At 36.7% G+C, this 13,141-nt stretch overlaps 1 protein-coding gene across 2 annotated transcripts in view; it reads left to right on the top strand.

The window, feature by feature from the left end:
• The window catches only part of TMEM131L (transmembrane 131 like), a 116,749-nt gene that overhangs the window by 79,273 nt on the left and 24,335 nt on the right, over positions 1–13,141 (top strand). For both annotated transcript variants that reach the window (XM_067551868.1, XM_067551869.1), the window contains 9 exons: positions 528–666; positions 2,228–2,337; positions 4,041–4,113; positions 5,927–6,069; positions 6,909–7,051; positions 7,757–7,943; positions 8,784–8,969; positions 11,079–11,228; positions 12,006–12,625. In XM_067551868.1, the coding sequence (XP_067407969.1) occupies positions 528–666; positions 2,228–2,337; positions 4,041–4,113; positions 5,927–6,069; positions 6,909–7,051; positions 7,757–7,943; positions 8,784–8,969; positions 11,079–11,228; positions 12,006–12,625 (1,751 nt within the window). The remainder of the gene's footprint in view (positions 1–527; positions 667–2,227; positions 2,338–4,040; positions 4,114–5,926; positions 6,070–6,908; positions 7,052–7,756; positions 7,944–8,783; positions 8,970–11,078; positions 11,229–12,005; positions 12,626–13,141) is intronic.

Raw genomic sequence — 13,141 nt, 5'->3', positions numbered from 1 at the left:
TACCATTTTGACTGCAGTTACCTCACCACTGCTAGTTCACTCTGAGAAAGGACAGAACGTGTTTTACAGAATCAATTATGGTAGCTGCACAAATCCTCTCTATCAACAGGTTGAATAGTAGTCCTTTCAGGGTCAGGGGTTTTCAATAGGTTTTAAGCTCTTTATTCCCTTGCCTAATGGATGCGACATATTGGGGACATGGGAAAGGGAAAAGTGTGTGCCTGTGCATGAGCAGCCTTTGTTAAGCTGGTGAAGCATTGACATCAGCCCCTTTCCAGCCTGAGAAAATGGAGCTATATAAGCAGAGAGGCGTCATGTCACAGGTAGGAAAAGCAGAAGGGACAAATGTAAGATTAAATTGATAGTTAATGCAGGGTCACAGTCCTATGGACATTACTTTGTTAAAGACTTTTCCAAGAAGAGGTTATCTGTCTTTAATGAAGAGCTCCTGGAAAATTCATATCAAAGAGACTAAAATCAGTTTATTTTCGTTGTAACAAAGCTTTCTGTTGTCGCCAATTAAACAGGAGGAATCTTTTGAGAATGACTCACATTTCTCACCAGAAGAAGCCTGAAGAGGAATCATTTGCTTTCTTTTTGCCACGTTTGATTACAGAGCCTGGCCTCACATTAAACTTCAGTGCAACTGCACTTAAGAATAGTATGGTAATACCAACTATTTTCAAGCTTCATTTGAGTTTGTATATTTTTAGCTAGTTTAAATTCTTAAGACTCCAGTTAAACATTATTAATACACAGTGTTTTTATATTGTTTTCACACTGGTTTTGAAAAACTCTATTCCAGTACAGCTCAAGATGCCAGTTTCTCATAATCTGATTGGCTCCAGGACAGTTTAAATTGTTGACATATCTAGTTTCATACTTAACATAAATTGAGGATAAAAACAATTTACTGTAGATCTCACCTTCTGAAATGTTTATTGTTGTTAAAGCTTTCATCAGCTAGAGTAAATTATACTTCTTATAAAACTAACGAATAACATGGGACAGTATGTTTGGATATACCATGATCAGGGCCGGTTCTAGGGGCTGGCGAGCAGGACAGTCACCCTGGGCACTAGCTTTCAGGGGGTGCTGAACTGCTGTGCCACTCGTTTTGTTTTTTTTTTTTGGGGAGGGGGAGGGGGTTCTTTCTGGTTAGCTGGTTGTTTGTTTTTTAGTTTGACTGCTCGGGGCCTGAAAACATTTTCTGCCCTAGTCTGCAAAACTTACTAGGGCTGCTCCTGACTGTGATTCACTTTACTGTTAGTGGTGCTTATGATTCCATGTTAATCTTTATCACACCATATATACATCTTTTAAGAGTGAATATTATGATTGTGAAAGATCCCAGATTAGGACTGTCGGGTATCATGTCTTCCTGGAACAAAACTGGCTCCAGCAACTCAGTTCTCATCAGCCAGCTTTTGATTACTACTAACCTGGCCTTGGTTAGAACCTGTCATATGGAGATGAAAGGCTTCATATGCAAATATTATTTATTAACTTAATAGTTAGATTATGTCCATTGAATTATCAGTCAAAAGAATGAGCTAGCTAGTCTTCCAACATTCATATTTCTAAGTGAGAAAGAATAGTGTTTTACACACTTTACCTCAGCGGTTCTCAACTGGTGGTACGCGTACCACCGGTGGTACTTCGAAGAAGGCTGGGTGGTACGCGAGCCATACCGTGCCGCCGAATCTGCTGCCGAAAGTCGTCCCTCCCCCATCCACCCACCCCCGCGAAACCCTGCCCCTGAAAAGGGGCAAACGGTGGCGGGGTTTTGGCGGAGGTCATTGTTCCCCCCATGTAACCCTGCCACCGCCGAAAGTCCGCCGCTGCCGAAAGTGGTACTCGGGGGAAAAAAAGGTTGAGAACCGCTGCTTTACCTGTTTCTTTGGGAAAACTTTATTCCTGTGTATCAGTGTAACCTGATACTAAATCGAAATCCAAATACAAGGAATATATCTTGAAAACATAGCCTCTGTTTTTGCATGTGAAGTGCTTCATGCCCTATCATTTGGTTTTTGCATATGGAAACATTCTGCACACATGCCCAGCTTTTGCATGCACTTTTGTGCATGTAAAATTCTAATGTGCAAAAACAGAGGTCAGAGTGAGACTCCTTTGAAAATGAGGCCAATATTACCAATGCTGAATTTTTTTATTTTGTGTTAGAATTCTAGCAGACAAGTATTAATTTATTTTTCCCCAAACTGTTTAGGTAAAATATTTTATGCTAAGAAACCCCTCATCCTTCCCAGTTATGCTACAACTTCTGCCTCTGTCTTACTATCCTGATCCCCAAGCTTCATTGAGTCTGCTCAGCAAATGGTAATGAATATAACTTTATCTCAGAATACTGTTGTTCCTTCTTAATGATCTATTTCTATCCCTTAGCATTGTTACTCAACACTTTTTCTAACTTTTAAAAAATATCATAAGTTACCTGGAGGCATGTTTTCCCTCACTCTTAAATCCCATTTTTGATGATGTATAATCATCATGTCCAATGTACGTTGGTTGTATTCACAAAGACAATCATATAGCATATAGCTATGATGAGATAAACCTAAAGGCATGGATTCAACAAGCAACATGCCTGTCACGGGCTGAGCTAGTCTTTTCTGGGGGATGGGATATGGCCTCACCTCCCAGGTGAAAGTAATGCATCCAGAGATCCTGTGATAGGGGCATGTGACTCAGAATTAGGCCTGCTGGGAGAAATAAAGGGGAGTCTGAATTCAATGAGGGAGAGTTTAGGGACAGTCAGAGGAGCAGGAGGGTTATGGGAGCTGCTCTGCACAGAAAGACTCTCCGGGTTAGTCTACACTTCTACGGGTTTGCTACTATAACTCTTTAGGCAAAGTCCCCAAATGGAGATATCGCATATATCAGCAAAAGGAGTTATTTTGTCAGTATAGTTAAGCCAACTCCCCGAATGACATAAGAGTCCTTTTGCCATTATAAACTGCATCTGTATGAAGAGAGGGGCAAGCAATGGGAGAAGGGAACGACTTTAAGTCAATGGGACTACTCACGCACATTCTTATAATCATTAGGATTACTCAGCTGTTTAAAGCTGGGTGCCTATTTAAGTACCTTACGTAACTGCTTCTTCAATTCCATAATTCCTTTAAATGTACTCAAACAAATAACTATATTTGTTTGAATACTACAAAAGAATGTCCACAAATATTAATGCCAATTTTTAAACAAATGTACTTTGCATTTGCACCCTTTTGTATTTGCTTTCTACAAATTTTCTAGTAAGTGCTGGAAGTAATGTTCACTGCCGTGATTTATTTTAAGCAAATATTGCAGAAAATTGCATTGAAAGTGAGTTTTGAATTCATTTGAGTTCATGAATATTCAACACCAAAAGCCTACTTCTAAGAGCAATATTTATCCTCATTGAACAAAAATCTGTTTGGTAACTTATGCGTCCTTTCCAAACAGCCCTAGTGACAAATACCAAATACTTGCAACTGAGTTGCTCACAGATAGACCAAAATTCAGTTGCAAGAAATTTTTGCAAATTATAAATAGTTAGAGAAAACCACAACCTGTTCTTGGGCAATTCATGAACAGAAAGAGGGACAACATTTATTGAATAAATTATTCATTCTGAATTACACACTGAGCTCTGATACGAATTGTTTCCCAAAGATTATTTGGGCAGCCAAGGGCATTCTGCTTTTGTGTTTACATCTTGCTTAGGAATTTCAGTTGTTGATTCCTGTATAATCTTCTATTATAACATTGGAGGAGAGAAATATGACAGTGTCTAAACATCACCCTTTATTCTCCAAGTGAGCAGCACATCCATAAAATTTAGTGGTAATATAGTCCCGTTAATATTCAGATCTCTTTGTTTCCATAATATTCCACATCTGCCAAAATGAAATTGTAGAAGTACTTTTGCCTTAACAATAAGTGCCAACATATAACAGTACTGTAATTTCTCCAAAATGTATACAGTGCTGTTTTGACAAACTGGGTTTTAAATGCTTACATTCTTGTTTTGGTTTATTTAGGTTTGGCATAAATGTGCAAACTATTAATTTCACAACTACTGAATTTAAGCTCACAGAGGAGGGTGCACACAGGGTAAGATATCTAATTTCAACAGAAAAAATAACTGACAAGTTAGAAAAATAAGTATATATTCCTAGCTCCATTATATTTAAATTGCTGCTGAGTACTGCTTAGAGTAATTTATCATGTTTTTTTTTTTTTATCTTGAATTAGACTCTGTGGTTGATGTTTTATCTCTTTTCAGTTTGCTATTCAGGTTTTTTTCTTCTTAAATTGGAAGTTTTGTGCATTCAAAAAGGCCCTGGGTTTAAATCCTATACTAGAATTTGTGTTTAGTCTTAATGTTGATCATGCAGTATAGTACTTGTGGGGTTCTGCCTTATCAAGCTGGCTGATAATTTTATAAAAAAAAGAAAACTGAATTGGTCTAGTAGTGAGAACAGGGGACTGGAAATCTGGATTTCTGGTTCTTCATCTCAGTTAGGCCCCCAGCTTGCTGAGGCACCTTAGAAAAATCATTTAACTTCTCTAAGTTTTTGCTTGTACTTAGGATTTGATTTTCTTCATTTACTTCAGAAGTAATTTTTGAAAAGGTAGAGGGAGCATTTTTCATATCCTAGTCATTAAGCAATTTCTGAAAAATAAAACACAGATGTAACAGTGCATTTATAATATTAAAATTCCATATAGATCCTTAGCATGAAATCCTGGCCACACTGACGTCAATAGTAAAACTCACATTGACTTCAATAGGGCCAGGGTTTCACCCAGAGATTTTAAGGCCAGAAGTATGACCTATTTGCCTGCCACACACCAGATTATTTTCCCCAGCATCTCTATAAGACAATGGGGCAGATTTTAACTTGTCCTTTCCCAAGTCATTAACTGTGTGCACACAATTTTAAATGTGTCATTATGTACCTGATTACTGTGTTTATTTAACCAGTTGTTATAATCATACCTGGGTATATTCACACAGTTGCATGCCTAGAGTTATAGGCTATGTTTGCAAATTTATATTTTTTGTATGTTTTGCTTCTAATAAATGTTTGCTATTAATTGTATGTCTTGTGGCTTGAATTTTATCTTTTGGTTTATAAAATATTGCAATAAGATATAAAAACACTTTGAACCAAAAAAATAAGATTGGCCAGGTGCGATCTTTAAACTAAAAGCCCATTTCCTTACCATTGTTTATGGACCTTTAGATTCTATAGGTGGCTAAACGTTTTTCTCTTCCTCAGAGGAGGAGAGGCCCAGTTTTGGGATGGAAAGCTTTTTTTAGGGCGTGTTTTGTTTTGTTTAAATAGTGAAAAAGAATAAATGATCCTACCAAAAAAAAAATACCCAAAACAATTTTGATAATATTTCCAGCTTTACTGTACTGTTTTGGTGCTGTTCTTCAATTACAATGTTAAGGAGTTCTCTGTGGTTTGTTTCCAGTGGCTCAAATGATCATACTAATTGCCAACAGTCCCTCCATCCATAAATCTATTTTTTAATGTTCAATGCCGTGTAGAAAAGGGTTGCCACCTTTTCCTATAGTCAGTGCACTATCACTCTGCCTGCTTTGTAAAGTGGTTTGGGATTCCTTTAATTTGAAAGCCACTGTATAAAAATAAATATGTTTCCATCTTAGCCAGTAAAATCTGATTAAAAAAAAAGTAATACATTCCTTATAATAAAATAAATGCTGAATTTTTGATCAAATAAACAGCTTTATCTGATGGTTTTATGCTGTCAGGTTGAAAATAATGGCAGTAATTGCTCCTTACCCAGAGATGTTTTTACACAGTGCTGAGCGGTGATGTAATGTCTGCTTTATTGGGATGAATGTTTTAATATGTTATGCCAAATAAATAAATAACTTATATTTGTTTAACAGGATGCACAACAGAAGGATCTTACTAGCATGAAATTCAATTCTGAGGTGCTTCAGTTACATTTGCAACCATTGGAAACCCGAAGGGTTGGCGTAGTGTTTACACCAGTTGACTACGAAAGGGTATCCTCCCTTATATTAATCAGGTAGGCCAGCTTTTTAATTGAACCTAGTTTTGTAAGCAATAAGCAATCAGAGCATAAGGAAAATAATTTTTCCAAATATTACAGCAGAGACAAATACACCACACTTCCATTTTAAATACCTCCATTTCACTTCAAAGTATTTTCCAAATCTGATCTGCACTTTGCACTTGTGCCTATTTAAGTGAGCATTTTAATAAATAGAGTTCTAATTGAAGTGATTATTTTGTATGTAATAAGCATATTCAAAAACACACACAAACTTACAGTTCCAGTAGTAGGGAATAATACCCTAGATTTCCCATCAGTTTCGTTCCTGGGTACATAGAAGAAGAGATTTATTAATTTGGCTCTTACCGCTAAAGTGTGATTTTTTTTTTCATCTAACTCCTTAATGTTAGGAATCCAATTAATGTCATGTGATCAGTTAAATTGGGACCAAATCCAGGGTCCCAGAGCAGGGTGTGTACTGGGATCACTGGAGAAGAGAGTGCTGGGGAGGGAGGAATTTTTCCCATCCCTCACCAGCTCAGGCTGCTGCCCTCCGGTGGCAGACCTTCTGGCCCCCTGCTGCTCCCTGCACACTGCTCCATGGAAGGTCTCCATGGAACTTGGCTCTGCTCAGAAACAGTGGCCGTGTACTGACCTGCTGTATGGGGGTGAATTTGATCCATGATGTGCACACTGATTCTGCTGCTGCACAACCTCTGCAGCTGCTGAGGTGGGAGCTGCGAATTGATGGATGGGCACCAAGCACCAAGATGCTGGTATGAGTGGGATGGTTTTGCCGAGTTATCTTTTCTGTATCAAAAGTTGATTGTGTGGTTTTCATGTTATGACAGAAATAACTTGACTGTTCTGGATGTGGTCAATGTAGAAGGCTTTGGAGCCAGAGAATTATTAAAAGTAGGTGGAAGACTGCCAGGTGCAGGAGGGTCACTTAGATTTAAGGTGCCAGAAGCTACACTCATGGACTGCAGACGACGTGAGTAACAAAAAATCAGGTCCCTGATCTGGTCGCTACTGATCACTCCAATAGTTTAAGTGACTCTGTAGTGATGCTGGTGTTATACAGAAATAGCATAAAGAGGAAAAAATGATAACCTTGATCAGCTGTGATGCTTGAAATAGATTCTGTAAATTTCATATATTGGCATCCACAAAAAACCCCAGATGTTCAAGGAATCATCTTTAAAAAGCGTTTCCATAAAGCATGCCCCCCCCACCGTCCTGTATTCAGAAATCAACTCCATATGTATTCGTTCAGACAGGAGACATACTGGTAATGAAAACTACATGTGTTGAGTGAAAACAATTTTGGATAATATTGCATTTTGGTATTCGTAAAAAGAATATGGAGCAGCATAGAAATTAATTTAGTTTTTGTTCATTCTTTTCCTATCATGAAAACAGCTACAACATTTAATGAAATAGAATTTGTCAAAGTAAAACTCTGGATAGCCCAGTAATAAAAGAGATATCGGTTCTGTTTTGTCATAACACAAGGCTGATGATCTGACAAATTCTGTAGTATGTTACTGCAAAATGCAATTTATCAAATGAAAAATCTAACTCTTCCTTTTGGGACTTTTGTTTTTTTTTAAAGTTGAACTATAAGCAGTAATTTCTAAAATAATAATAATATTAAAAGTGCTCTGTAGTTACTAAATGCTAATTTTGTTTCCTTTAGAACTGAAAGACAGCAAGCAAATTTTATCTATCACAAAGAATTTCAAAGTGGAGAATATTGGACCTCTTCCTATAACTGTATCATCTATGAAGATTAATGGCTACAGTTGCCAGGGATATGGGTTTGAAGTGTTAGATTGTCAGGAATTTTTCCTGGCTCAGAACTCTTCTCGGGAGATCAGCATTGTGTAAGCATTGATTGTTAAACAAGAAATTAGTTTAATTTATGTATGAATTTGAAATTGCAGGAGAATCTGCCTCATTCCACACAAGAAGCTCAGTCTGTTTTGAATAAACATATAAATCTCTCCTCTTTTCAGTTAATATTAAAGTAGGGTACTACAATGAGGTCTCATATTAGTAAGATTTGATTATTTTTACAAAGCGTACAGTGGTATTTTTATTACTACATTATTAAGTATTAATATATTGAAGTTGAACTGTTGTCAGGACAAATGAGCAACATACTTTGTTCTTTTTTTCCCCTCATTATTTGTTCATTTGTTTGCTGATTTGTTATGGCTGTCACAGTCATTAGTACCAGCTAGTCAGATGCTTCTATCACTACATATTTGAAGTTTTTTTTCTGATGTCCATGCAAGTATAACTCACGATTTTAAACACAAGGAAATGGGTCTGATTGTAATGCAGTAATTGTGTTCTTCATACAGCAAATATAGTGCATTCTCAACTGTTTGAAAAGGTCTGTGCATTTTATCACTAAAAGAATTTCATTTAGCATTTGTTGATTATCCATTCTCCTTTTCAAGGCAGAAACATCAAAATTGCATAGTACCTTACAGTGTATCACATAGACAATGCCAACGTAATTACAGTTGTGAAGCAGGCAAGCAAGTGCTTCTCTAAGGCAGATGTTAACATCACTACATAAACTAGTCAGCAGGAGGCAATCTTGAAGCAAGCAGCTGTCACTCGTCTTTGTTTAGTATTTTTAAATCAATGACATCTTAATAAAACTAAATCTCACTCAAGAAAAATAACACTGGCCTCATTTATTTTCCTGACAGGTTTACTCCTGATTTTACTTCTTCGTGGGTAATCCGTGAGCTTACTTTGGTGACTGCTGCTGATGTAGAGTTCCACTTCACACTCAACGTGACCCTTCCTCACCATTTGTTACCCTTGTGTGCAGATGTTGTTCCAGGGCCTAGCTGGGAAGAGTCTTTCTGGAGGCTCACAGTTCTCTTTGTTAGGTAATATACTTACTTCTCGTGCCGTGCACTCCTCACCCAAATTCAAAAGAAAATAAAATCAATCTATCAAAGATTGATAGTCACTTTTAGTTCTTTGAGTTAGATTCATCAGCTGCCACCTTTATATTAGAGCAATTTGTAATGTCGTAGTATGTAATTAGGGTCTGAGCCTTCAAAGGGCTAGGTACTGATCATAGAAGATGCTCAGCACTTTGCAGGATTGAGCCCCTATAACTTTTAAGTTTTTGGGGGAAAGAACATGTCTTATCCTACTTATAAAGACCCATACACACCTATTGCAGTGTTTTAATAGATAACTATAGATTGTTTGCATGGATGCAAATAAAAGATGTTTAAGCTATTAGTAAAGTCATAAATTTTATGGACGGAGTCTCTGTTGCATCCAAGTCTTCTAAAGTGCAGTTCTCTGTTGCATCCAAGTTGTGCCAGGTGGCTATGTCACCTGGGAATAGTTAAAGCAGAGTAAGCATTAGCCATTTCTCCTTCCTGCCTCATTTATGGCCCAGGGTTCACTTCATCCCACTGAGCACTCCTCCATATCAAGGGAATCCCCAGCAGTAGATGTGCGTGGTTTCTGTCACCACTACCCGAGCAGCCCAAAGGGAACTGAATGGACATATAATCTATCCTAAGTTTTTCTGATGGGTTTTAATAAATTTTAATGACATTGTTTAAAACAAACAAGGAACCCCTATTTTTTTACTCTTGTTTAATGTGGATAATGTTAAGAAATACCATTGAAGAGGCTGTGGTGGAAAGGTAGCTCAGCATATGTGCATTATTTCATTTAGTGCCTCAGATCCTCAGCGGGTGTAAATTGGCTTACCTGGATGGAAGTCAGTAGGCCTACACCAATTTACAATACATGAGGTTCTGGCTCTATAGTGTGCGTGTGCTTGTGCGCACACACGCGCTATTCATTCTTTTATATTGTATAATGTAACTCAGATACTCATCTCAATGTAAGTGATTTCTGGTGCCATTTTCATACAAATCTTTAAATCCTAATCGTTTCACTCATCTTTCAGAATCAATAGGATCTGAATGTAAATGTCATGTTAATACTATGTCAGTGCATACTTATTGTGTGGCCTGGAAATCCAAATTAATTCATTGTATACATAAACTATTGTATTCAAAACTAAAAGTATTACAGTGAAAAAGCCTGATTAACAGATGCTACTAGAATATAGGAATAGAGCCATTTTCCATTAGGCCAGATATTTTCCTCCCTGATAATAGTATATATACTGTCTGCTTCAGGAGGAAGCAAAAAATTACCTATAATTCACCCAGCTAATTGTGCTGTAATATATCGCACAGAAAAAATGTTTTATGACTTCAACACTGATCCTTGAAGAAAGATGGTTGGTATTTCTAGTAAACTTTGTTAGCATTCTCTCTAGAAAGGCATGAGAATAGTCAAAAGAGAAATTTTTTTCCTCTGGATCCCCCTTTGCGATTTGTCTGATCTGTGTCTGTAGTTTACCTTGTTAGCTGCTTGGGAGAGTGACTGTCTTTATATTTTTATCTTGTGTAGCCGTGAGTACATTATCAGTGCCTAAGAAATAATAATTAATAACATTTAATATTATTATAATCACAGAATCATAGATGTTTGCGTGTGAGGGAACCTATAATTAGATCATCCAGTCTGTCTTCCTGCAAATATATGCGCACCTCCCAAATATGCAAAATACATTGTTTAGTACAGTATGCTCTATAGAACTTGCATTGTTTTGAGACCCGTGCTATACCTAAGCAAAATGAGATATATCTGTCCTCGGTTTTGCTTCAGTCTGCAAATTACGTTGTTTTTTTAGGTTTGAATTTTTGTTGGTGTTTGTTTTAAAACTAATAGCTCAGTTGTTTTGTCAGAAAATAATAATTGTTTTCAGGAACTTAAAAAAAACTGTAAAAATTATGACTTCTACTTTATTTGCTTTTACCATACGCTATTCCTCCAATTTAATATCAGGTATCGTCATGAATTTACCAACACATAGTTTGAAAAACAGTGGAATTAGTCTGGTTTTTTTATTTGTCTAGAGATATTCATGTAATGAAACCTGTTGTTTTCTTTTGCAGTTTGTCCCTATTGGGTGTGATTCTAATAGCCTTCCAACAGGCACAGTATATTTTATCAGAATTCATGAAATCAAGACAGAGACCAAATCCCAGTTCTCCGTTGCAACAAAGCAGCAATCATGTGGATATAATCAGCTCTGATTCCTACAAGTAAAAATTCTTCTTCTTCTGCATTCTGACATAATTTGGTGTTTTAATCTCTTCAGATGACTGATGAACAAAACTCAGAATAACTAGTTTTGTGTATTGTTGGTAATACCTAGATAATCTAATGTAAACATGCTGCATAGCAGCTGTCGAACTGTTACTATGTGATGAAAATTATGTGTACATATTTAACAGTCTCAGAAGTTAAGGATGGAAAGCATTTTATAGGCCATCAAGCCTTAATCTCTGATCCTAGGTTCTGATTCAGCCAAGCATTTGAGCATGTATTGAAGTTGGTCCGGCACTTAAGCTCATGCTTAAACCACAGTGAAATTGTAAGGTTTAATTAAATATCATGGTGCCCAGAGCCTTTATGTAGGGAACATATCAATTCTTGAAATCTAGATGTAAATAAAAATGCAAATCCCTATGTAGCCACGCAAGATGCACATATCTAGGGATAACTCTGCTTGGAAACACATTTGTGGCTGCCTTTGAAGTCAATAGGAGCCATGAATGCAACTTGTGTGAGAATTAGACCCATATCTATTAAGTGAAATCTTTATGCTGTGAGCACTCGTTTCTGTTAGGGCAGAAGATAGCGTCAGGTAAATTGCCCCTTCCTGAGTTTTATACCGAAATAAAGTAGAAATACAGTTCTTATGTTTCATTAATATTTCTCTCTGCCTCTCATTGCATACTTTTTTGAAAAATTGTAATTCAATTATGGCTTTACATATATTTTTAAAAACCCTTAAAAATTGTTCATTTCATATCCAGGGGCAGCTGCAAGACTTTTATGGATTCCTGTAGCACCTCTGATAAAGGCAAAGGAAAAGGCTTCCTTTCTGTAAGCACTTCATCCAGCCGAAGCCAGAATGCTGCAAAGAGAAGTCCAGCGACCTATAGCCACTCTCAGAAGAAACACAAATGTTCAGTTTACTACAGTAAACAAAAAACAAACACAATAACTGGCAGTGCCATTGCAACTACTGAGGAAAAGCAGAATCAGACTGTAGAGAACCAGATCTCAGCACCAAAAGAGGACATTTGCACTGATGTTAGTAAGAACTGGGAAAACCTAAAATATGCAAATGGCATAAATGTAATTATGCAGAAGAATTTAACTCCTCCAGGAAACTTTCTGGATAAAGAAGAAAGTGAACTGAAAAACACAGTTCTCATGAAAAGTACTTCTTCAGAATGTAATTTGAAGGAGGATCTTCAAACATGTATGTTTCCTAAGGAAACTAACCTTAAAACTTCAGAAAATATAACTGAGCTCAAAGAACAGGAGTTCTGTCCTCTGAAGACATCTAAAAAGCTACCTGAAAGTCACTTGTCAAGAAATCCACCTCAGCAACAGCCAGAATTGCAAGACATTTCCAGGAAAAATAATGGTAATCTTTCCATTTATATAATTCATTTTAAAATTATTGGACAACTTGGGTGAAAATCCTGGCCTCACTGAAGTCAATGGCAAAACTCTTCTTCACTTAAGTGGGGCTAGGATATCACCCTTTGTATGCAACAGAGGAGATTTTACTCATGCCTCTTGATTTTGATATGTTTATGCAGATTTGCAAGCAAGAGGATCTGTCCAGAAAAAATCATTTGTGTTGTAAGTCAAAGCTGAGGCTAAGATGCAACTTCAACGGTATTTCTGAAAGTTTGCAACTGAAAGCAAGTTTCATATCATATGGATATGATAAACTTTTAGGATTTCACACTTGCTTCAGTGCATAAACTCATACTGTAATATTTGTAAAGGTTAAAACAGAGTTTAGAGGCAAACATATTTTCATCATAGATATGATTACAAATACAATTTGCTTTTGCTCAGATATTCAGATTATTTAAATCTTTAAAAAAAAAAAAAAAAAAAAAAGTTTAACTCTTTGGGGAGCGTAGATATC

The sequence above is a fragment of the Emydura macquarii genome, unplaced genomic scaffold (genome assembly GCF_026122565.2).
Source record: "Emydura macquarii macquarii isolate MOO-44397 ecotype Brisbane River unplaced genomic scaffold, CSIRO-AGI_Emac_v2 contig_1363, whole genome shotgun sequence".
In the NCBI taxonomy this organism is placed as follows: Eukaryota; Metazoa; Chordata; order Testudines; family Chelidae; genus Emydura; species Emydura macquarii.
The sequence above is the reverse complement of the archived record's forward strand: the minus strand, read 5'-3'. Positions and strand labels throughout refer to the sequence as shown.